Here is a 26,089-nt window from a genome sequence, read left to right as displayed (position 1 = left end):
GTAGTAAACAGGGAGGAAGAGCAGAGCAGTGAGGAGGGAGTTCAGCGCCTGCCCCAGACACATGTACAGAAACTTCAGGCCATAGAGATACGCCTCGGATGGGACGCCCAGCACCTGCACCGCGGACATGAAGCTGGCGCAGAGGGACATGCCCACAGGCACAGCGGGCATCCTCCTGCCCCCGGTGAAGAAGTCGTCCACACCCGAGCGTCCGGAGGCGAGACGGACGGACTGGAGCAGCCCTATCGCCACTGACACCGCGAGCATCGCCGCAAACACCCCGTAATCCACCAGACCGAAGCCCCGGGGCCCTGACCCGTCGTCCTGTCCACTGCTGCTCATCCTCCCTCTCCTTACACACTCCTCCGAGAGAGTGGCCGAGGTCCGTGTGTTCCCCTAAAAGTCCACCTGTCCAAACAAGACGTTTGGACCAGGATTAGCTTAGAATTCCTCATCAACCCCCTGCTTTTATCAGCCACAAACACACTGCTGTTTAACCCCCAGGGCGAAGTGAGAAAGAGCTGAGACAGAGTGTTCCTCCTTTTACTGCACAAACAGTCTCTACTCTTCTAGGAATGCTTCATAAAAAGAAAACAGGACACTGCTGTGAGGATGTGATGGTATTCAGCCGTCAGTGAGAGTCAGGGGCTGGTGATTAGTTGTGGATCACATTCACCACTCCAACTCATCCCAGAAAGTACAGCTCAGTTGTGGATGAATATGCTTCAAAGGCATGTGCCCTACAGGATTATAGCTATTTTATAAACGCCTTAATATTCCTCACTGACATCAGAAGCTCATAGCCCTTAAAGGCGTGCAGTTCCTCTGGGACGAGTTGGAGCTGTGCTTGTGATCCACATCTGCTGGACTGAGGTGTTCGTGGAGGCTGTTGAGAATGAATTAGACAGAGTCTAGAAGAGAGGTGAGGAGATGTTTTATTTGAAAGTGGAAATGGAAAAGATTACAAAGGTGTTACTCGGTCAAGACCTGGTCAGTCTCTCGCCCACTGTCAGTGGGAGTCTACACACGTTATAGAAAATGTTATCACTCTCAGTTGTTCCATGAACAACTCCCCACCGCCCAGAACATCGAGGTCATAGACCAGTGACACACAGTCAGAGGAGAGACAAACGGCTCGGAAAGAGGTCACAGCATAAGAGAATAATCAGAATAAAATATAGAATCAATATGAAATTAACCACTTTGCAACAATCCCCCTGTGACTGTGTAATGAAAGATAATGATTAATCACATATAAGACTACTCAATATCCTTTACTGAGAGAGAGAGAGAGAGAGTGAGAGAGAGAGAGAGAGAGAGAGAGAGGGACCTTACCTCTGTTTATTCTGATAGAGTTCTGTTCTCAGTCCAGCAGCTGAATGAAAAATATTTTCTCAGATCACACACACCAGGGTTTTGTTAAGTGTGGGTGTGTGTGTGTGTGTGTGTGGTGCTCTCTCTGCTGGGAGTGGATCTACCTGACCGCCCAGGAGCCACTTGAGGTGCTGAGACACACAGACACTTTATGAACAGCACTTTCCAGAAGATTTAGAAACAAGAGAAAATGAGATTTCAAACATCATTTATCTGAGCATTAAGAGTTTATTTACTCAAACCCCTCTCTGATATCAGAATAAACCCAACTACATTATCCATGTGTGTGTGTGTGTGTGTGTGTGTGTGTGTGTATATGTCTGTGTGTTGGTTTAACCCTTTCTACTCTCTAGTGTCAGAGGTTAATAAATACATCACTGTGTTAAATGAAGTGTGCTGTAGATTTAATAAATCCATATGATCAGGAAACATCTGAAAACACTGTTCTTCACTCCCTCACAACACAGCGCCTACTTCTTACTTTTACTGTGTTTGTTTGTGTGTTTATTGTAATTTTATATCAATTTAAAGAAGCACCATGCTCATTGAGATTATAATTTGAAATAATGAATCATCATTCCAGCTGCGTAAGCCCTTTGCACAGTGTGGTATATTTCCTTTATATTTGTCTAGAAATGGGACATGTGGGCTGCCTCCACTGGGTAAGAGTCCAGTGTGGGTTGTGTACACTGACCCCCAGAGGGCATCTGCATATGGGGCCATCGTTTCAACTTTCGACAATACGTACTCAGGCTGTGCATTTGGGTCTTATGTGTGTGAGTTGGCTGGGAACAGGAAAAGGAGATGTGTTCGGTGTGATGGAATAATGCAAACTAACACCGTGATCCATGTACGATGATCTAACACAGTAGACGATATGTAGTGACAGTGGTAGAGAACAGAACGTGCTGTGCCTGACCTTGTGTGAACCTTTGAGAAAAGAGAAGTGCTTTGCAGGTAAATCATAAGTTGGATTTAGGGAAGTTTAAGCAAAATGTCAAAAATACATAAGAGGGCAACGTAAGGAGAAGTAAGAAGTGAGTGAGCAGAATCATATCGAGAACGTCTGGGACTTTCGGGAAGTAATCAGAGATAACAAGTGTACGTGACAAAAGCCACATATACACTGATGATTGCCCAAATAAACTAGAGATTGGAGAGAGAGATGACTATGTGTCTTCATTACTCTGGTTTCTCCTCGGATCTGAGCAGAATCGTTCTTAGTTTCTGGCAGCGAGACGAATTACCAATAACCTGCTGAGATCTAATGCAACAAAAGAGTAAAGCTGGAATGAAGTATGTTTTAGATTCCAGGCGATGTCTTCAAACGTAAAGGAGACACCTTCTTCCTCAGGACGTGCAGAAAAAGGACAAAAAGACAACAAAATAAAGGACAGTGTCACATAGAGGAAGAACCTAAAACATTCATCTCCACTGTGAATTCATGCCACAGAAGGAATCTGGTAAAAAGGGTTTAATGAAAAAGCATTTGCAGTTAAACCCAGCAGAGGAGGGATTGCACCAGTCCATAAGCAAGAGTCAGGGCAAGTGAGTTAGAAAATTATTGTGTCAACTCAAGGCAAGTCAAATGTATTTGTACAGCGCTTCTTACAACCTGATGGTGTCACAAAGCAGTTTAAAGATTGAGAATAAATAAAAATGTGTTTATATCCTGTTTTCAACTTTAACCTGAACACAGTGACGATGGGGAAGAGCAGAAACCTCGTTATGGCGTCATTGACTGACACCTGGTGAAGTAAACCCAGTCTGTCGAGTAAACCACATCCCTTTACTCTGTCTCCCTCAGCCCGGGAGCTCAAATTCTTTCCGTTTCATTCTCTCCACGACTGTTTCCCACGACAGCGAGCTGCGCAGCAACGGTGTCTGGTCAAATACCTCCCACAAATACCTTTTAGAATTACAGCTGCCATTTCTCAGCCCTGTGTCCTCTTTCCCCGTGAAGTCACTGTTGTGCCATTTCTGAGGTGGTGTCACCGTGAAAACAGCAAAGATCTTTCATCGTTTTTATCATGTAACGACCGCAGTAAATGGCACATCAATGTGTGATTCAATGGTGAATGGTGAATACAGAAGTATTACAGTAGCTAAAAGATAAATAAAACATTTATTAAAAAGTAATTAAAATACAAATACAATAAAAAAATACATTTAATAAAAGTACAATACAAAACTAGAAAGTAAAAGAAATAGAATAAATTAGAGATGTAAAAAATATAGATGTAGCCTGAAAGGAGACTCTGATTTGTTTACGTTCACAAGCTCCATGTCTTTTAAGGTGGGACCGTGTATTTGAGGAAAAAACGACTCTTGTTTATACGTGACTGGGGTTTAACTTCCACAGAAACTACCACAGATATCCACCTGTAACTGGAGTTGTTCTGTAGTCATTTTGGTCTGTTTACTTCCATGCAGTTAGCTGTCTCCTGAGTTTGGATACATTTCCACCTTAGGTGATCTGAAACAGCAAAAATAAGTCAGTGTTACCCCCCAATGGAGCAGCAATAGAGCAACATCCTCATCTCGGTTGGTGCTTTTCAGCGTTTGGAGTCTCTCCGTTGTCTAAAAACCTCCAGATGGCGTTTCTCTGCCGTGAGCAGAGAGAGAGAAAGCCTAGCACCGGACCCAGACACTTTGTTTTTTTACCCATTTACAGACACTGGGGCTTCGTAAACACATTAGAGTGGTTTCCAGAGCAAACCGACTGCAGAGCAGCACACGGAGAGGACACACACACAGAGCTTTATACACAGGGTTTTTGATTAAAATCGTGAATGTTGCCTTGAAGTGTGAAGAGACTCTTGGAAGATGCCAGGTTTTGCCCCAAGTCTTTAAATCTAGACCTTCCTGTTCTCCTGTCTAGATTTGAATATTTGGGTCAAATCTGACATCTTCCGTAGGCTGCATCTCTAGTGTGGTTCTGTCCCAGGGCACTTCTAGCTAACCAGTGCCGACTCATCTGTAGCGCCTAAAGGTGTGATCTGCCACTTTACTTGGTACAATATTTATGAACTTTGATAAAACTCAACATTAGTAGAAGCTTTAAATATGCAGTAAATATGTCATTCAGCAAAGCAGTTTCTGTCCAACTGCAGACACAGGGCAACATCCCACTCCTTGCATTTCCACTGTGTCCTTTTGCATTCCTTGGCTTTGGCAATGTTCACACCTCCTACAACCCACTGTGGATCTTTCCCTGGGGCTTCTGCATGGACATCAGATGACTGTGGGTGACTTGGCCGGAGCTGTGAGGAGAGGTTGGCCACAGAGCTCAGACGTCAGGTCCTCCAGGACTGCTCTGTGCCAGTGGTTGTTTGTATTGGACCAAGATCTGGTGGTTGTAGCAATGTCAAGGAAAATGTGAACTGTGGAGCACACCATATTTCAATTGTGTCTATCCATTTTACAAATATGATGAAGTCATTCCAGATCCATCTTATGGAGCCTCACACTGATATTTTTTTTGAGGGAATTAATATGTCAGGGAGAGTCTTTGTGGTTCTCCCTGTAAGACCCACAGGCAAAAATAAGAGCCTGAAGAGCCAGAGGCTACAAAAATTGTCCATATTTTGGTGTAAAAAAAAGTTGTAATTCAAAATTTCAATATTGTCTGCTCTTCAAAAGAAAAGAACCTAAAACTGAAGCCGTGTGAAAAGTGAAGAGTTTATTGGGCGCTGCGTTGGTTCTGAGCTCCATCAGGAAAAAGCTGCAGAAGACTGTAATGGATTTGTTCTGTTCTTGGGGACAATACTGTGTCCAAAGGTCTGTGTCAGTGTGGGTTTAGACCATTTACAGATGGGGGTTTGTTAGAACGGAGACAGAGTCGGGAACGGCGCGCAGTGACACTGATTTTTTAGGTTCTTTTCTGTTGAATAAAATGAGAATGTGATTATTAATATGACACACAGTCATCATAACATGACAAAATGTAGAATGTATGATTGAATTCATTCATGCATTCATTGTCTGTAACCCTTATCCAGTTCAGGAAGGCGATGGGTCCGGAGCCTACCTGGAATCACTGGGTGCAAGGCAGGAATACACCCTGGAGGGGGCACCAGTCCTTCACATGGCACCACACTCACACATTCACTCACTCACTCACACCTACAGACACTTTTGAGTCACCAATCCACCTACCAACATGTGTTTTGGAACGATGAGAGGAAACCGAAGCACCCAGAGGAAGCCAACGGCCATTTTGGATGCATTAATTGCAAGTCTTCTGGTGCATGCAGTTCATGGATAATACACCAGGGACCAGAACATGTGTCTAATTATAAACATCAGGTTTTTCAGGAAGAAATTGATCACATTGATTTAGGTTTCTCAAAAATCTTTAATCAAATATGATTCATTTGGAGTTAAGCTAGTAACAAGGTCACAGGCTTTTAGATGGAGACGGAGTTCCTCAGTCGATAATAGCAGCCACTAACAGCAGGTATATTCTTGTCCAGTCTCTCACTGGGTCACAGTCTTTATAAGTGATACATGAGCTGTAAAACACTGTGCAGTTCTCATTAAGAGGTTTCCTACCTGCATTCAGCAGTTACATAGTGCAGTTTCTGTAGTGCTGAGCTTGGAGATGCAATGACAGAGGCTCTATTCTCCTTATTACAGCTCAGCGAACCATCACAATGATTTTTGAAGAACTTATTTTAGCTCTAAAATGCTGTTAATTCATTTGTTATAATAAATATTATTAAGCTTCTATACCGTTAAGAATGTGTAATGTTGGTGTTTTCTGAGTAATTATATAGTACATCTGGTAATCACAGCTGTTATCAGAGCCTTGACAACAATAACTCTAACTTTTACACATTTAAAGTCTTTAAACAACTGATCTACACTGCCCCTGTACTACAAACAAATGAAGAAAAAAGAAAAAAAGACATTTATTTTAGGGCAAAGTACACATATAATAAAAATAATAATAAAAAAATAGAAAAAAATAATTATACGTGCGCACACAGTGTTTTACGGACGAAACGTCCAAATCATGTGAGATAAGAGCGCAACTTGATTGGCTGTTCAGCGGAGCTCCTGCTACACTTTCTACCGTAAACCGCTGTGTAGACGCGCCTGAGGAACATAGCACGACTGGGGAGCAAACAACTGGCGGTAAACTCACGAAAATATTCACTCTAAAACATCAAGATAAAGCGATTAAACTCACAACTACGCAGCCCCCGGGCTTCCTCTGTATATCGTTGTGATAATTCTCTAATGACTGACAGATTCTTTAACTGCTACGAGGCTCAGTTTGGCTTTCAGTTTGGAGTCTTCGGCTCCACCTTAAACAATGACTATAGCGGCTGCGCTATTTAAGGTGGAATGTACATTTCAAAATAGAAACCGTTTTGGAAACAGCTGTTCTGAGAGAGCAAAGCAATAACAGTAGTGCTGTTTAATGCCTCTCATGATGGATAGTGTACTTATTCTCACAGAGAGCATTAAGTACACGATGTCTCTTAAATTCCTTCAGTTAAATATGTCCAAGAATGAATTGTTTTTTGGACTTGACTCTGTTTTTTTAAACTATTTTTCTAAAACCTGGGGATATTGTTTTCTTTGCATTTGAATTTTTCCAGCCCTGATGTTTCCAGATAATACATTTAGACTAATCAGATGCTTGTTGTCCTTTCAGGACACAAGAATAATTACTGAATTAAGTAAAGAGAAGGCGCTCATAAACACTAAGTAATATAAGTAAAGCAGTAAAACAAATAGTGATTGTAGAGGGTCTTAATGCTTAGAGAGAGAGAGAGAGCGGTCATAAACGTATGTATCACCATCATATGTCTAGCAGAGGTCCTAAAACCGAACCATGCAGAACACCATGTTTTACTTTAAGTACAGATGATTTATTGTTTACATTTATAATAGTCAGATAATAATCTGAAGTGAGCCGTGCTGAAACAGGATGGAGCAGACACCTCCTTCAAACATTGTCTGGGCTAATTTACATAATAATGCTGCCTAAGTTGATTAAAACCTTTAGAATTCAGGCCGATTTGTGAGATAGATATTTGCAACATAATGTAACACCTCAATTTTCCAATATGAGGAACGACAGCAATTGACACTAAATTTTACATTTTTTCCCTCTATTCTCCAGATTAGAAAAAACATTCTACGCCTGCTCCTGTCGCGGACAAATCTATGTTTCTTCCACAAATATATCCAGCAACATCTCCAAGAAGAATACATCACAATGCTGAAATCAGAAGAGCTTCACTGTGAGGACACAGTGCGTGGAAGCTCCAGTTTTCAGGAAACATCTTCAACTAATTCCCAATCAAACCCTTCCGTCTCACAATCACAGAAAAGTACACACAGTGAGAAATCTCACGACTGCTCAGGGTGTGGGATGAGGTTTACATACCTGAGTGCTCTTATAAGACACCAGCGCGTTCACACTGGAGAGAAACCGTATCAGTGCTCAGTGTGTGGGAAAAGGTTTAATCATCAGAGCGCTCTCACAAGACACCAGCGCATTCACACCGGAGAGAAACCGTACCAGTGTTTGGAGTGTGGGACTAGGTTTAGTCATCAGAGCGCCTTCAGAAGACACCAGCGCATTCACACAGGGGAGAAACCGTATTCCTGTTCAGAGTGTGGGAAGAATTTCAGTCAACAGAGCGATCTACACAAACACGAGCACGTTCACACTACAGAGAAACCGTATCAGTGCTCAGAGTGTGAGAAGAGTTTTCCCAGACAGAACGACCTCCAGAAACACCAGCGCATTCACACGGGAGAGAAACCGTACCAGTGTACAGAGTGTGAGAGGAGATACAATCACCTGAGTAATCTCCAGAGGCACCAGCGCGTCCACAGAGGAGAGAAACCGTTTTATTGTTCAGCGTGTGGGAAGAGCTTTAATTACCTGAACGATCTCCAAAAACACCACCGCATTCACACGGGAGAGAAACCCTATCAGTGCTCGGGATGTGGGAGGTGTTTTGCTCAAAAGTACGCCATGAAACGACACCAGTGCGTCCAGAAACCGTTTTCCTGCCCAGAGTGTGGGAAGTGTTTCACTAGACAAAGGAATCTCAGAAAACACCAGCGTCTTCACACAGAGAAGAGACACGGTGCCACTGCTCAGATTGAGGGAGATCTCTCAGACATTCAGACAAACGTCTGTGACCTGCTTTGGTCCAAACCCCACGAGCCCCACAGCAGTGTTCTCCCCCTGTGTAAACAGCCCTGTTCAGAACGCCCGCTTTCAGCACCTGTTCCTTTAAATGATAATGAGCCGCACACGGCTCACGTTTACGGAGAACAAAAAAATGAAGTGAATTTAAGTAAACAACAAATGTACAAATAACCCCTGAAAGAAATAAGCTCATGAATAATTTTTGGTCATAAAAAGAGACCAAAACGTAATTAAATTAGAGAAAAAGATTAAATGAATTTATTTATTTCCTTATGTATTTATATTTATATGTCAATATCGATTCATTTATTGTTTATTTCTGTATTTCTAATCTGATGCATGTTTGTTTATATAAACTTAAGATGGGATTTAGTGACACCTAGGGGTCATCCACTGAATTTTATGGGCCACTAGAGCAGGGGTGGGCAGTCTTATCCACACAGGGGCGATGTGGCTGCTGGGTTGTAGTCCATTCAGAGAACAGCTGATTGCACTCCTTTAATCTGATCATGTGACCTCCTGCTTGGTTTAAACAACATCCAGCAGCCGCTCCAGCCCTTTGTGGATAAGATTGCCCACCCCCTGCGATAAAGTGACCGTTTTAAAACGTTATACATCAGTTTATAAAACTGAGTGAGACCTGCATCTCTTCTTTATTTAGAGCTTGAATATTTTACGGAAGACATCACCTCATCTCAGATTCACAGGGGGTCCTGACCTCTCCAGAACAGGTGAAGCAGGGCTACCAAAGTATGCAGAGCTACAGATGAACTACAGTCTGTAATTGTAGAACTACAGAGTGCTCCTGTGTGGACAGTGGAGCTGATCGAATGCACAAGGAGGTGGTTGTAACGTTATGGTGGATCAGTGTATATACATTTTGCTAATTTGCATGATTGTAAACATTAAAATGAACAATAGGTGCAATAAAGATAAAATATATTTAAGTTTTGTTTTCTTTGTTGTACATAACCTTTCTGTCTGTAGAGGAATGTCACAAAGGTGTGCGCTCAGCGGCTGCGGTGTGTGCGCGGGGGTGAGAATGCAAACAGTTGCTTGATCAGAGGAAACCTTTTTAATTAAAATTGTGAAATACATTTTCATTTAAATAAAGCTGTTTCTAAAAGCATTTAAACCTTTGTGTAAATAAAATATCAATCAAAACATCAACTGCAGATGTAAATGTAATTGATTAGTTATTGGGAGGTTACACACACCCTGCAGGGGGCGCTAGTCCTTCACAGGGCGACACACATTCACTCACACACTCACACCTACGGACACAATCCACCTACCAACGTGTGCAGGGCTCAAACCCACAACCTCTGGCCCAGTAGCAGGATTAATGTTATAATAATATGATTTGATTAATAATAATATGCATGTTTCAGTACAAACAGCTGTAATTGGATCCATTTTTAAGTAAAAGACTGTGATAGTCGCTGTATCATTGCTCCACACAGGACCTTTTTTTTTGACGGTGTGATTGTGGGGTAAATCAGTAGGTCAGGGCCTTCTTACCCCTTTTTTCCTGAACCCTGTGCTTTTATAAAAGTCTAAGTCATAAACTACAGGTGAGCACTTATAGTTAATATGAGCAAAGTGCAGCCCATAGTACTGACTATTGACTTTACAGTGTGTTTATTCACTCATTATTCTGTGAGGACCCTGAGTTTAACGCCCTGATGATGACGGAAACACATCGTCTTCATCCATCATCTGCTGAAATGAAATCAACAGGTAATTCAGGTGATTTTAATCACGATTTGGTTCCTAAGCAGTATCCACTTCAATGCTGGATTGTAACATTACGAAGTGGTAAGTGTTTTTCTGTCCAAATTTATTTAGTAATGTGTTGCAGGTCTGAAATGGAAAAATGGATATAAACAATTTAAATGAAGAATATTGGGTCCATCCTGTCTTCAGTGGAATAAAAGTTAAAGTGAAAGAATCACTGCATTGTCTCAACTTTTTTTTTGTCTTTTATTTTATTTAGTCATTTTGTAATAAAAGACATGACACTATATTCATCTGTATATTTTTATTTATCTGAAGTCTTCCACATTTTTCCCAAAACATGTTACACATTAAAGAATTAATAAAGAACCAAAAGGACCGCAGCTATATGAAGACGGACTGAAACTAATGAATTAATAAAATTATTAAACTAATGTAATTAGTGATATCACAGGAAAAGGAACACACAAGGCATTGACTCCTCCCTCTAAAAACATACAGCTGAATTACACAACCCCCGTCCCATTCTGTCCACGGGGCAAACTGCAGTAAAAACAGAATCAGTGCTATGTTAATTCTTCAGTTCCCCTCGGCTCTGTGTGTTTGAAACAATAAACACACGTTTAGAAACCACAGTGGTCTACTCTCAGATCTGCACTGGTTGAAATTAAATCTACATTTGGTTTATTTTTGTCTGTATAAGGTTTTATTAGATTCTTGATTTAAATGCATTGTTTTTTTTTCTGGAGACTGAGCTGTGGCTTATGAAGATAATCTCAATCATTTTAATCTTCTGCTCTGAAATGAGACTTTAGTCCTGGACCATGGTAAACCCTGATTGTATTATACTACCTCTAATTAAAACGAGAATCACTCTTAATTAATGGCTATATTTTAATCAACGTTTCGATTACAAATAAAAAAAGACCATAAACTCTTCATACAGTTCAGTGTGGTGGTGGGTCCAGAGCACACCCAGAATCATTGGGTACAACACTTAGCGTTAGTAGAGTTATTACATTACCCTCGGCATGTTTCATTCTTCATGGAAATTATTACATTTTATAATATATTCACCCTGTAACGTTTAATATTTGAAAAAATATATAAATTCTCCTTTAATACTTACCAAATGTACTTAGCACAAATGTGGCAATATCTGACAGATTCCAAAATACAAACTTTTTATTAAAATTACATGGAAGTAACAAATGCTGGTTTGTTAAAATAATGACTAGCTCAAAATATTAATCTCCTTTTATTTAATCCGTCTTTGAATCAACGGGGGCTCACCACTGTTTTGGTTCTTTCAGTTACTTACTTTCACTTCTTTGTTCATATTTTTATTAGCTTTTTTTTATTTTAATTTCACTTTAAAAAAATAATTTTTTTATCATTCTTTCAGGGAAGTCTAAGACTGGTGCAACATGTTTAAGAACTTGCCCAATAAAACCTGGTCTGTCGATACGCTTCCGCAGATCCTCCATCTGTATATACATCTGCATAACAAAAAAAGATAATAAATTATATAACATTAAACGAAAAAACACTTGAAGGCACTACAGTACAATACAATAGATTCTCTGTGTGATATGATGGAACTGTATCTGCATACAGTGGTGGAGCAAGACAGTTTTCATAGGGGTGTCCAGACTGAGACCATTACTCACACAGTGATGGCACAGAAAATGATACCTTACTTTTCTCTATGTGAAGTTGCTGTGGATCTAATAGTGTTTTTTTATCATTCACTCAATTACTGATATAGGCATTGAGTACAGCGCCACCTTCCGTTTCTTCTGAGAACTACTTGTTTGAGGTGCGCTGTTCAGTTGCGTCCCTACAGAAATGGTGCCGCAAAAATGTTGCCGGCCATGCGGTGGTGCACCCATATTACTTTATGTACAATATATTTTTGTATTTTGTCTGTTATAACTTATCAACACACACACACATACTGTATTGCATTCACATATATATTACATTTATACGAATCAGCCAAAGCACATTATTTACTTCTCACTGTCCATTGGATCAGCTCCACTGACCACACAGGAGTGAGAATGATCCACCACCACATCACACCTGCTCTGTGGGGGTCCTGAGCGCTGAGAAACAGGGGGAAAGTAGTGGAAGGGGGTAGCAAAGTATGCAGAGCAATAGATGGACTACTGTGTGAGGGTAGGGAGTGGAATTGAGAGAGTGGACAGTGGAGCTGAGAGAGAGGACAGTGAGGGGACAGTAGATCTGAGAGAGGGGACAGTGAGGGGACAATGGAGCTGAGAGAGTACAGTGAGGGGACAATGGAGCTGAGAGGGGACAGTGGAGCTGAGAGAGAGGACAAGGAGGGGACAATGGAGCTGAGAGGGGACAGTGGAGCTGAGAGAGAGGACAGTGGTGGGACAGTGGAGCTAAGAGAGGGGACAGTGAGGGGACAATGGAGCTGAGAGAGTACAGTGAGGGGACAATGGAGCTGAGAGGGGACAGTGGAGCTGAGAGAGAGGACAGTGGTGGGACAGTGGAGCTGAGAGAGGGGACAGGGAGGGGACAATGGAGCTGAGAGAGTACAGTGAGGGGACAATGGAGCTGAGAGGGGACAGTGGAGCTGAGAGAGAGGACAGTGGAGCTGAGAGAGAGGACAGTGGAGATGACTAGTGTAATGTGATGCAGTGGTTTTTAAACAATTTATAATATGCAGCAAATTAATCTGAATTTTTTTTAACATGAAAAGAGAATGGAAGAATTAATAAACCTTAATGGCATACAGTCAATGTCCAGTTTAGTACTTAATTAGTCGTGCAGTCACTACAGTGGAAAAGCGTAAACTGAAATCCCTGTCTTTACTTCTTTCATGTCATTTTACTGATAAAGAAGAGGAAGTATATCGAAACCCTGCAGCACAATTACTGTGAAACATCATAGCTGTAGTGAAAACACTAACTGGTGTATCAAACAACTTAAAATTTCCACAATATAACATTTAGTGGTCTCCTCCAAGCGTGTTGAGCCCTGTTTACTGTGTATTAGCAGACTGAAAAGATACAGTGAAAGCTAGTCTAAGGGGAAATTGAGAACCAATAAAACCTGAGGAAATAATACATTATATTTATATAGTGCTTTTCAAAGACTCCAAGATGCTTACTATAGTCCATCCATCCATCCATCCATTATCTGTAACCGCTTATCCAATTTAGGGTCGCGGGGGGTCCAGAGCCTACCTGGAATCATCGGGCACAAGGCGGGAATACACCCTGGAGGGGATGCCAGTCCTTCACAGGGCAACACAGACACACACACATTCACTCACACACTCACACCTACGGACTTTCGAGTCGCCAATCCACCTGCAACGTGTGTTTTTTTTGGACTGTGGGAGGAAACTGGAGCGCTTACTATAGTCAATAAACAGAGATGTTCACAAGTCATTTTCGTCCAGTCTGAGTCTGAGTGGCAAGTCCAAGTTGAGTCTTACGTTTCTTATGGTTGAAGAACATGAATCACATCTGCTGTGTTCGATCTCCAAAACCATGCGTCGATTGTGATAAATCATGGCATATAACTTAATATAGCTGCATCATTCTGTATCCACAGTGGTTCACTGGTTAACCAGGGACATATAAAGCAGCACTCACACTGGTTTGTGTCCACAATTTATGACATGCTAATTTATAGCTCATAAGTGTTTAGCTTGTTACAAGAGGAATCTAGCTTGGTTTTCCCAATACGGACATTATGGCAGAGGCTGGAGCAAAGAGGAGAAGAAATGGACATGGAGAGAGACCATATAAGAATTTATACTGGACTGACTTTACTCAGTGAATGGAGCTGAGAGAGCCATGACAAAGACAGACGCTGTCTTCTGTGTTGGATTAGTCAGTAACACATTGTTGCTCATCCTTCATGTGTTGTGGTGTTAGTTAGTGATTAGATTTGTTTACAAAGGTGTGTAAACCAGTTATGATCAGGTTTTTGAGCGTCACTGAGCAGTTAGCCAGGGTTTGCAGCTGCTAGCTTTAGCCAGATTAGCTCACTTCTTAGTGTTAGACATCAATTCTGGTAATAAGTGCTTTTCTCTGATTGCTGTGTGGCTTAAATAACTAAAGTTGCACTTTGTGTAGGTGGAACCCAAGCTTAGTTGAGGACAGCGTTATAATCAGGTTTTTGAGAGTTACTGATGAATGCGAGTGCTAGCGCCTGCTAACTTTAGCCGGATAGCGCAGTTTTTAGCATTGGAAATCGGTTCTGGTAATAAGTGTGTGTTTATCACTGGAATATCACTCGCTCAGAGGGAGACAGAGGAGTGTGTGTGATTGTCTGAGAGAGAGAGAGAATATGCATTTATCAGTAGAAGACCCTGAGAGCTGGTCATGACAGATGTGAATATACCACGGCTTAGAAGATGTGTGTGTGTGTGTGTGTGCCTGTGTGTGTGTAAGAGAGAGAGAGGTGACAAAAGGAGACAAAAAAAGGGGAAAAAATGTTATTTTGAGTTTTGATTTGAACACAGAGAGAGTTGGAGAATGTTGAGCAGAAGATAGAACAAGCAAGTGTGATCACCAGAGATCCCCAGAGCCGGCAGGTCATGACTGAAGTGCCCTCGAGTAAGGCACCTAACCCCAACTGCTCCCCGGGCACTGTGGCTAGCGCTGCCCACCACATGTGTGCTCACTGCCCCCTAGTGTTCACTAGTGTGTGTGTAAATGTTTGTTTCACTGCACGGATTGGGTTAAATGCAGAGAACAATTTCCTCTGTGTGCATCACCGTGGCCATTAAAATGATTCTAATTCTAATTCACTGATATGAATCTAGAATAAAGTTGAACATTCTATTTTCTGAAAGGAGAACTGGAATAATTACGTGATTTAGAGCATCTTGCATTCTCTGAATCTCCTCTTTACTGCGTTCTCTTTCTTGTTCCAGTTTCTTCTCCAGTTGTTTTATGTGTTCCTCATGGGATTTCTGCTGATCCTTAATCAGCTGTTCCTGGATTCTTCCCTGTTCTTCTAGATATTTATTCTGCTGTTCCATGGCATCAGCCTTAAGTTTTTCCTCTACAAGAATCAAAAGATATACAGTTATACAAAGCCACAAAATCTTTCTCCCTCATTTCCCCCTCTGTGTTTTACCCTGTATCTTCTGCTCAGCTTCACTAAGGGAGCAGTCAGCGGCTAGAATACTACTCCCAACCTCACTCTTCTCCTTCAGATAAGCTGCCAGAACCTCTTCACTCTGAGAAAAAAACAGGAAGATTATAACTTCAGTTCTAAACATATCCACAGTTGTCTCTGTTCATCCTTCCATTGTGAGAAGATTATCTTAACCCAGACTGCACTGAAAAAAGGAAACAGACACAAAGGAAAACAACATATGATCCAGAAATGTAACTAATGCTGAACGTAAAAAGACTTAATGAAGTAGAGTGTAAATCATCAAATCATCATGGGTCAAATTGTCAAAAGAAGGAAGTGCCACTACCTTCAGAGACTGAACTTAAGGGTGTGAGTGCAGATTTCTTTGAAAATCAAAGTGAACCTCGTGAAAAGGAGCTGGAATAAAGGTGAAGACAAAGTAAACTCTGATAATTATATGTTGAGGCATCTGGGGAATTTAAAGCTCACAAATTACTCAAATGTACATAAACAACAGGATTGTATTTGTAGTTACTGCTGTTGTTAGACTTATATACAGTATGAAGGCTCACCATAAGTCCTAGTCCTTTCTCCTGCTTGTACTGTTGAACTGCTGCCTCCAAGGCTCTGCAGAACCTTGAATATCCTCCCGGCTGTAGGTAAGTCCCCTGCCTCAGCTCCTCCTCCAGAGGACCAAACACTCGAGGGATTACACCCCTGCTTAGTTCACGAGATTCCTCAATATTCTGTTTAACCAGCTCTGCATACTCAAGATCCAGCTGTGTCTGCACACCACAGAACCAGAGGAATGTTTACAGCTCATTCTCCTTTATACATCCGTCATCACTGAGTTTTAAAATTACACAAAACTTTCAGGGATTACAGCTCTCCGTCAATATGACAGATTTCCATCCATCCTCTGGTCAGAGGTGTCATGCTGTTGATTGTTGGTGAGATATGCTATAGACTTTTATTCAGACACATTATTAATTGTATGTCTGAGTAATAGGATTAGAATAAGCAAACATTTGTGACACCAGCTGGCAGAAAAGAGAATCACAGTCTTGAAAAATGCAGTGAAAATTACTTCTGGCCTTTCCATGAATAATGGTACTTAGTTATAAAAAACAAAAAACAAAAAAAAACTGTTGTTATGGAAAAACAAAGTGTTATGAAACTTGATCAGTGCAAAGAATTTTGTTTGTTTGTTTCTTTTTGATGTGTTGTGGGACAATGACCAGTGCTCAGAATTTGCAGTGAGAAATCACAACCTCTTTCTCCAGTGTCTTTGTGCTCATCCTGCACTTCTGGAGATGTAGAAACACCACAGATGTAGAAACACCCCTGAAACAGGCTCATGGTTTTACTTCCAAAAGGCAAAAATGTGTGAATAAAACTTTTTATTAAAGAATTATGTATTATGTGTGTAGGAAGTGGCAGTTTGGCAGAATCCTGACAGTCAGACCATCTTAATGCACTTAGATTATTAGTCTCTGTCAGTTTTGCCTTTATTTTTATTCCCCTCCCCCCCTGTCTGGTTTTCTTTCTCCTGTGTCTCTCGTGCCTCGAGCCCTGTTCCTGCTGCTCTCCTGGTGCTGCCCTGATCCAGACCCTGATCCTGTGGATCCTGTACAAGATCCTGGCCTTGTCTCATTTAACAGCATCACACTTGGCCGTGCAGGGATGCTGTTTAAACTCAAATTAACACTGCACCTGCCTTTACCCTTCGACAGAATCACTGACCACCTCCTCCTTCCTCAGACTCTTACATCACTAATGTTTCACCTTCACATTACTATTACTCACTATCTCCATCAGTTCACTTTTACTTCTGTTCTGTTCTCTGTTGTGTCTCCGGTGTCGACCCGAGGAGGATGGGTTCCCCGTATGAGTCTTGGTTCCTTCCAAGGTTTCTTCCTCATGTGCTGAGGGAGTTTTTCTTGCCACTGCTGCCCCAGGCTCATAGGAGCTCAGACCCGGATCTCTGTAAAACTGCTTTTTGACGACTTTCTGTTGTGAAAATCATTTTTTGTTGTTTTTTTGCTTTCGTCACTTTTCACAACATCACATTTCATACCTGTAGCTCCTTCTGGTATTTCTGGTCCAGATCATTGAAGGAGTCTCTGATGAAGACACTGATGGCCTCCTTTTCTACGACTGAGTGAAGGTCAGAAAGCTCCTGCTGAGTCTCCGTGGGGAACTTGACTTTTTTGATCATCTCACTGCGGTAAAAGTCTACGGCTTCAGTTAATGCTCGACTGTTATGAATCTGAGCCAAAGACTCAACGGCGTTGTCCAGAGATGGAACCTGACCACTGCTGATCGCCTCCACATACGTCTGAGCCAGAGTGGCCAACACTGAAACACAGTTCAGATTAATGAATGAGTTTCAGTCCTGTAAATACTATTAGTTTAATATGCCACTTACTAAATTCCAGTGATCTGAACTTTTTCCATTTGCAGTGTAGACCACAGTAGTCATGTCATCCCCAAATATGGAGCTGTGGGTTTAGGAACTTAGGAGTTCCTTATCAACTCACAGCTCCTTATATGTCTATGACAACACAACTTCAGAAGTTAACTTCCAGACAAAACACATGTGATCCATACCAAAATCCCACGGGATTAAACTGGATTTCAGGACAAAACTCTCCCAAACCATTAATTGTACATACATGGTTTTATTTAACATTGTGTGTTAATTCATGCACATTATTGAGAAATATTTCTGTTTTGATTTATACACATTTCAATTTTATTGAACGATTTTATTGCCAATGTCTGGCAGATTCTGCTTTTGGTTTATACCTTTTTTTCTAAAAATTATAAATTACAACCTGCAGAAATATTTATTTCAAAATTTCTTTTAATGGGAACTTCCTACATAAAAATATTTATGAGGTTATAGGACAAGCATTTTCATCATCCTTGAAAAAAAATCAGCAATGTATAAATATTCAAAAAGAAAACAACCACAACCTATCTTCACATTCCTCCACAGCTAACTTTCATTTTGCATGTATTCACCTTATGCGAGGCTAGTGGACAACGGCAATATTAGCCAAGTAAACTGACTCATCAGATGTCTGCTGGCTACAATTACATTTACAGTGGAAAGGGAAAAATTTATAATAAATATAATATTAGCCTCAACTAGTGGCACATTTAATCCTATAGCAATGAGAGCCAGTTCTTTTTTTTTTTTTTTTTTTGAGCACTGTGACTTAGTGCTACACTGACTTCAGATACAACACCCAACACAGTGCTCTGAGTAAAGTCAGTTACAGCAGTCAGATGAATAGGTAGGTTGTCCTGAATACCATATTTAGGGCTTTAGACATTTGGTGAAAAGTCTAATATTCAGGGGTGGGGTATTTTTTGGGAGTGAATGTGTCAGTGCGTGTCGCCCTGAGAAGAACTGGCGCCCCCTCCAGGGTTACTGAATAAAGGTTACAGACAATGAATTAATGTATTAATTAATTATTTTAACATTCAGCACCAACAATTCAGAATGAAGTGAATTCATTGCCTACAGGACGGTGACCAGATGCCCTGGAATAGTCTGGACAGTCTAGAGGTTTGAGATGTGATAAATTTTCTCAAAAGTTTCTGATTTTGTCTTATTAACAGATACAGTGAACAGGCTAGCAGGAGAGCTATGTATATGTTATAGGCAAATAACAGACAAACCTGTTTTCTGATTTTATGCACTCATTGTTAAAATATATGAATTTTTTGTTTAAAAACAAACAAACAAATAAGAACAGGAAAAGCTGGTCTCATTGGGTACTCAGTGCCCCTAAAGTTCTGATCCTAGAATTTCCCCTGAAATTTTAAATATTGGTTCATACAGTATTAAATACTTACAATAAATTTGGTTAATACAGCATTGGTGTTTTGTGTTTTTTGCCATTTTGCTATTGTGAAAGTGGTCTTAATTTAGTTTCTAAAATATCTTACATTTAATTTCCCCATACCCACATATACACTGTGTTCAGGAAAAGTAAACTTCCACAGAGAGATGGAGTGTTTATTTGGACAAATCTGACTGAACTGCCTTCTGACCAATTTATCACACCATCTGTTTGACTTTACACCAAAAACAATTCAAATCTCTGGATTTTAAAGCCACAACACCAGAGTGTGTGTTTTTGTATAGTTTGTATCCACTAATTTTATGCAAGGTGATTGGACATGCATTATACATAGACTGTTTTTTAGACCTCTTAGGACAATAACATGCTTTCACTTCAAATCTCAGTGTATTTAATAAACAATTTAGTACAATTTACTACAAAATAGTACAGCTAGTACAGACACTGGTAATACAGTATAGGTTCATATGTATAGCTCATAATGCTCCAATTTTAGTGCTCTCACTACTGCCCATGTATAAAAATAATGTTTTTCCTGTGAATATACAGCCTTGATGGCACATTAATCAGGAGCAAAAATCACATGTCATTGACAAAGACAATTGCCGTTATTCTCCAGCTTCTTGAATACTCTTTTCTACCTTAAAATGACAGCTATGCAAATCTAAATATAGCACTAGCTAAAATAGGGAGGTGAACTCAGAAGATTTTGGGGAGGAGTTCAGGGTGATTTATGAATATTTATGAAGCCATGCCACAAAAATGACATTAATGCTAGTCAATCAGTTCTACAGAATGGACAGGTTGAGGTACTTTGGTCAAGGGTTTGGTTGGTGTCCTGGATTGTGAGTAGGTGAGTGAAAGGTTTAGTGAGTCCGGCTGGTTGCAGTAAGAGGAGAAGCAGGAGAGAGCAGAGGCCTCGTGGACCCGGAGTGGGAAAGACCGGAACACGCCACAGAGTTTAGAGCAGTTGGAGCAGAAAGCAGGTGCTACATCTGCTGAACACAGCCCCAAATACCAGGGAATCCCAATGGTGTTTACTATTTTAATGTAAACACAGGTGTCTGTACTTCTAAATTTTTTTCAGAAATGACTCGCAGTTACATATTCAGGGGAAAATGAGTGAACTCTGGGACTGTATTGTAGTTTTGCTGCTTCAATATTTCAAACATGAGGCCAATTTTTCCTTTCATTATACACCATGTCTGGTCATAAAGAGTTTTAGAAGGGCACTTATTTGGGTCTGGTAAAAAGTCTGCTTCGTCACATAATGGCTACTAGACTCTATGTTTGTGGACCTGCCAACCTGCTGGATTTGAACTCTATTGTGATTGGACAGAGGTCCCCTCTGTGCACTATATTGATTCAACACTGCTATCAGTGATGCTGGTGCTTCAGCTTAGCCTGTTTCCTTAATCTAAGATCACATACCCTGGACATTGTATGACTAAGTACAGTAAATATACTACAGGGTGTTTTGCAGTGTTATATTAGAAATGTTTTTGATACATGATTCATGTACTCACTTCTTCCGCTGACCCCCAGGCCTCCCCTCATGGTTTTAGGGCTAGAGTTGTTGTAAATATATGAACAAAAAGCATCCGCCTCCTTCACAAAATCATTGTCTAGGGCAGCATCAGTGAGCATCTCCATATCCACCATCTTCTTGGAACTTGCTGGACGTTCAAACACGAAACACTTACGAACAGCAAAGAATTCTTGCAGACTTCTTCTAGTCTTGCTCTTTATGTCATTGGGTTTGTCTCCTTCAAATTAAATACAAAAATAATTATTAACAGGTTAACAGTTTTTCTGGTGTTCACTTAAATTTTAAATATAGTGACAATGGGCTGGTTTCCCAAATAGGGATTAAACCCAGTCCTGGAAAACACAGCATTTTGAATTGTGTGATTTTCCTCTGAAATGAGGATAGAGTCCAGAGCCTGAAACCACCCCTTTGTCTAATACTGTATTTGTAGAATTGTTTTAGGTAAATGTATCAGTACAGTGGAACCTTTTTGATTTGCATCAAGTATTTGTCTTCAAAATTAATTTTGTTGCTGATTTAGTGAGATTATTTTACTTGATTACAAAAACCTACATGTAAAAGTTGTGTCTATGATGTAAATACAAATGGTCCAGGCAGGGCAAGTAGTGTTTACTACTTTTTAAAAATCAACATAACTGATGTTGGCCTGTTTGATTCTCAATACTACTGTAAGCAACATTTAGAATTAGGGTGAATCGCATTACTCTGTTTTATCTAGGGCTGGGGTGTTTCGACTCTTGGTGAGAAACAAACAAACAAATGTCAGTATTTGTAAAGACTCCTTTAAAGTCTGGTTCCCAGTGTATTATCTGAGTTTAATGTAGTTTCAGTGGATTATGGCCCTTTACTTCAGAACAAGCAGAAAACAGCATGATGAGCAGCTGAGGTCTCTATAATTAGCTAGTTAATTCCTGTTCCATCTTAAATGGTGAATAAATTAAATTCTAGGACCTGGTGTTACTACAAGGTGGAACTGAAAGGTTCTGAAAAAATCTGCAGAATAAAAAGCTGTAACTTTTCTGTATCATAGAAGAGAGAGGATTGGGTGATAATATATTGACCATTTAAAGTGTATGGTGCCATAAATTTAACTGAAATCCAGCAGCACTCCTCTGCAGACCAATACAGAGCTACTTTAACAGCACTGCTATTTTCCTGGAAATGAATCGCTTCAGTGAGTTCAGTGACCTCAGTGAGTGAACTTGCTCTGTTTTGTCCACACACAACTAATCTACATCAACATATTTATAGAATTACCTGGATTGAGTTTTAGAGCATTTTCCAAGTATTCATCGGCTGTGATGGGTTTTCCGTCCAGCTTCAGCTGCAGAGAGAAGTCTCTCACTGCCCAAATGAAGGAGGGAAAAACTCTCATGAATTCCAGAGATGGGTTGTACATCTCATCGTCACTTTTGGGCTTTGACTTCACTTTAATGTGCTCTGTCAGCTCTGTCACATAGCTGTGTGAAATTGTTTTCAGGAAAACAAATTAATTTGCTTGTAAATTAAGACCAGCAAAAGCATAAATATAAAAAAGTAGGTATCAGACTGAACCACAGTACAACTAGAAACAAGACGTGTCATTGGAACATCAGTCTGTGTCGAGTTACTGGAATGTAAATATGAACTGAGTTGTGAAACACAGGAATACAAATTCTAATCAAGTCAAAGGTCATTGAGATGTGAGAGTCACCAACAACACTATTACTAAACTGATGGAAACCAGTGATTTTTTGTGTGTGTGTGTGTGTGTGTGTGTGTGTGTGTGTGTGATTAAGGATACTATAGTTTCTCCAGTGCTGTGTTATCAATCGTTCCTAAGCTGTTGTAGACCAGAGTGCTGCTGAGGAGAACAGCCATACAGAAGATCCAGACATCATGCTTCTCATCTCCCTAAAAACACACAAGCAAAATAATTAATCAGTTTGTCAGAAATATTAAAAAGCACAAGCAGCTTTAATACATGTGTACAGCATCCACTGAATCAAATTTGGGTCATAAATATTCTTTCACAATCTGTAATTTAATGTCTTTGGGGTGCATGTAAAAAACATGCATACATCTATCTGAAGGTGTGAACTATTAAAACATATATATTCTCACAAATTTAATTTTGTACAATAAAGCATTGGCAGCACGCTGATTATTTTTATGTTTGACCTGACCTGCCAGAGACAGTGTTGAGTGTTGTACACACACAGTGAAGTGTGTCCATATCTCAGACATGTGAAAACTCACTGATGAAAATATTCCTGCAAAAAATGTAATCATCATCATCTTTTTCACTTAATCCATTTCATGGTTGTGGTGGCAACAGGGAAAACAAAGAAACCCAGGCATCTCTGTCTCCTGCAGTTTTTAAGATTCCTGCAGAATGCTGTCTTTTAATCCTCTGTATGCCCTGTACCCAGTACTGATAATAAAGCAGTTTTTTTTTCTTTGATCCATCTGTGGAATCAGGACTTCCCCAAGCCATCAAAGAATGAAAAGCCTCCTTCTTCCTTGACATCTTCCCTCACCCCTGGTTTCCACCAATGGGTTTTTGGTTTGCCACCATAACAAGCACTAGCAAGCTTTTGACCACAGCTATATTCAGACTCCATGCTCCTTAACTCTTCCAGAACATGTGAGAAGTTCTTTCAGAGGTGAAAGTTGAAATCCACCAGCAGTCCTCCACCAGCATTTCTCAGCCAAACTCTCAGTATAAAGCTGGGCCTACCACATCTGTCTGGCAACTTTCCCCACAGTCTGATCAAACTCATCCCCAGAAGGTGATCAGTTCACAGCTGTTTATTTTTTTTCTGGCCAAATCACTGTTCTGATGCTGTAGCTGCATTTTCATTATAATTTTTTTTTCATTTTAATTTTTATGACAGCACACAGAGGAAGGTTGTATTAATATTTAAGATCAACAAAGAGCTTTGTATACTGTATCGAATCACTGAAGATTGTTTAACACATAATTCAAAATATTATACACATTTTTATTAAAATCTTTCATAATTTTCAAAGCTTTTCCATTAACATTTGCACTTAAATGTTAAACATTGTATGTCCTCACCTTTTTAACATCCCCCAGTCCTTCAGTGTCCAGCAGCACCAAAGTGTGGTCTTTTTTCAGAGGGTGAGGCACACACCACATCCAGATTCCTTTAGTCTTGGACTCAATGGTGCTGCCCAGAGGGAAACCTGAACATATAAATATAAATGTATTATTATTAAGTCAGTTACACTCTTTTGAAAAACTGGAACTCAAAAAATAAAGCAAATGATTAAAATAAAAGAGGTAATGGGTTGAATGTGTCTCATTCCAAAAACCTTCATAGAAAACGTATCAAGAACAAATTCAGGAATGGTAGGTAAACACCAGATTTATTAGTAAAATGTGTGTATGTTAGTGAATACTGGCTAGGCTTTACACAGACTATGGCATCTAAACCCTAAAAGTGAAACATTACTATCAGCTAATAAACCATAAACCTGTATCATCGCGAATGGTGCAGCAGCAGTGAAGATCAGCCGTTCACACCCATGATATTACAGACCATCAATACTTCACACTAATTCACATTATGTATTTGACCAAACAATTAACAAAATATATTAGGAACAACTTGCACTATAGAGTTACACACTGAGTAACAGCCCGCATTAAGATAACTGTTTGCTTACTTTATGAAATTTCATTTTATTTTTTCCCCTCCTTGGATCAATTCCTTATCATGGTGAGTGGTTTGTGTGCCTGCATGAGCCTAGGAGTTATGGAGTATGGTTACCAGGGCCCCACCCTGGAGCCAGGCCAGGCCTTAGCAATTAGCCGAAACAACAATATGGGCCCACTCTCCCATGAGCCAAACACCTGTGGTAGAGGTAGTAATCAGGGTCCAGTGCAATGTGGATTGTGCAGAAGGTGATTGCACGGACCCTGGCATTCTGATCCTCGGATACTGAAACTAGCTCTGGAAATCTTGGGATGTTACCTCTCTGGTGGGAAAGAAGCCTGAGCTGGTTCATAAAGGTGAAAGTATCAACTAGGTATAAACTGTGCATACTCATAGCCCCTAGCTCAGCACCTATACATTGGGATTTACCCCAGTGGACTAGAGGGTAATGTCGCGGTAGCTCAGAGTACTCAGCCATCTTGGAGACCCTAGAGGAGGTTCTGGAAACGGTTCATCGTTCTGCTGCGGGACTTCAACGCTCACATGGGAAATGACTCTGAGACCTGGAGGGTGCATGTGAGTTTGCTCAACCATTCCACATGTGCTTTGTGTGCTCCCTCTGGGTTTGGGTATTTCATTTTAATTTGGAGTTACTCAAGGTATTTCATTTTGTTCCTGGCAATAAATATCTGAGGCTTACAAGTTGTTTTAAACCCAAAATATCACTCACTGCATGCATGTGACATTATATTTGTAAATATATTTCATTCTCATTAACACTGGACTTTATATTCTTTAGAATTAGCTTAATGTTAATATCACACCATAATATAATTCAGTACAATTAATAATTCACCTGTCTGCTTTCCTGCCAGTCGGTTCATGAGGTAGGACTTTCCAGTTCGATACAGACCCACCACTGCCACCACCACCACAGGCTGAGTGATCTGATCCAGGATCTCCAGCGCTTCTCCACAGACCTCCAGTCCCCCATCTTCCGTGTTATTGATGAGACAAATCGGGGCGGACATTTTAACATAACTGCCTTCAAATTCCATTGTGTCTGGAACAGAAAATGTTAATACATATATGGCTGAGTGTAGTGGCACAAAGACTTTGGAAATGTTTGAATATTTAAAAAGAGTAACATAGAATTGTATAATAAATTATGACCTTTCAAAAGGTCTTCCCATGCAATGACTTCTGGGAAAGTGAGAGACTGACTCTCACTGACAGGAATATCCGGTGTGCTGTTCAAACAACCATACTGTCTTTAGGAGCTGCTCTGATAACTCCCCCCCAACAGGCGTAAACTCAGACTAAAGTTAACGAGAGCTTGCTGCACTCACTTTGGCATTATCAGCATAACTGGAGAATATTCCTGTTCTAGTCATAAACTGTCTGTATAATATGTATTCTGAAAACATCAGGGAAGATTCAGAGGAATGTGAATGTTTGAATGTCACACAAAGCAAGATTACAGGTCAAAGATTTTGAGAAATAAGGCATCTTACAAAATACATAAAATTAACTGCAGCAGACGGCTGTCACATAATTAGCAGGTCGTTAAATAAATATAACA

The 26,089-nt window shown here is 40.4% G+C and overlaps 3 protein-coding genes across 4 annotated transcripts in view; 1 reads left to right on the top strand and 2 right to left on the bottom strand.

Moving 5' to 3' along the window:
- Window positions 1-1,420, bottom strand: part of slc5a5 (solute carrier family 5 member 5) — an 11,589-nt gene extending 10,169 nt beyond the window's left edge. For both annotated transcript variants that reach the window (XM_066643832.1, XM_066643833.1), the window contains exons 1-2: window positions 1,336-1,420; window positions 1-408 (exon numbers count right to left, since the gene is read on the bottom strand). The exon at window positions 1-408 is cut by the window's left edge and continues 27 nt beyond it. In XM_066643832.1, the coding sequence (XP_066499929.1) occupies window positions 1-342 (342 nt within the window). In that variant the 5' untranslated portion in view covers window positions 343-408; window positions 1,336-1,420. The remainder of the gene's footprint in view (window positions 409-1,335) is intronic.
- Window positions 1,421-6,457: 5,037 nt separating this feature from the next.
- Window positions 6,458-9,473, top strand: LOC136666453 (zinc finger protein 345-like). The gene is made up of 2 exons (XM_066644632.1): window positions 6,458-6,513; window positions 7,511-9,473. The coding sequence occupies exon 2, from the start codon at window positions 7,607-7,609 to the stop codon at window positions 8,723-8,725; it is 1,119 nt and encodes a 372-aa protein (XP_066500729.1). The 5' UTR covers window positions 6,458-6,513; window positions 7,511-7,606; the 3' UTR covers window positions 8,726-9,473.
- Window positions 9,474-10,228: 755 nt separating this feature from the next.
- LOC136665634 (guanylate-binding protein 1-like) lies at window positions 10,229-25,538 on the bottom strand. The gene is made up of 10 exons (XM_066643279.1): window positions 25,364-25,538; window positions 23,907-24,034; window positions 22,629-22,738; window positions 22,103-22,305; window positions 20,823-21,062; window positions 17,499-17,779; window positions 15,994-16,206; window positions 15,419-15,521; window positions 15,150-15,343; window positions 10,229-10,276 (listed from the first exon to the last, which is right to left on the bottom strand). Exons 1-10 carry the CDS (start codon window positions 25,536-25,538, stop codon window positions 10,229-10,231), a joined length of 1,695 nt encoding a protein of 564 aa, XP_066499376.1.
- Window positions 25,539-26,089: the final 551 nt, after the last annotated feature.

Source organism: Hoplias malabaricus, chromosome 14, assembly GCF_029633855.1.
Source record: "Hoplias malabaricus isolate fHopMal1 chromosome 14, fHopMal1.hap1, whole genome shotgun sequence".
Classification (NCBI taxonomy): domain Eukaryota; kingdom Metazoa; phylum Chordata; class Actinopteri; order Characiformes; family Erythrinidae; genus Hoplias; species Hoplias malabaricus.
The sequence above is the reverse complement of the archived record's forward strand: the minus strand, read 5'-3'. Positions and strand labels throughout refer to the sequence as shown.

Coding starts and splice junctions, on each gene's coding strand:
- LOC136666453 (XM_066644632.1), top strand. CDS start 7,607: ATGCTGAAATCAGAAGAGCTTCACTGTGAGGACACAGTGCGTGGAAGC.
- LOC136665634 (XM_066643279.1), bottom strand. CDS start 25,538: ATGTCCGCCCCGATTTGTCTCATCAATAACACGGAAGATGGGGGACTG. Junction 22,739..23,906: donor GACTGGGGGATGTTAAAAAG/GTGAGGACATAC, acceptor GTGTGTTTTTAG/GGAGATGAGAAGCATGATGT. Junction 21,063..22,102: donor TGCTCTAAAACTCAATCCAG/GTAATTCTATAA, acceptor TTTAATTTGAAG/GAGACAAACCCAATGACATA.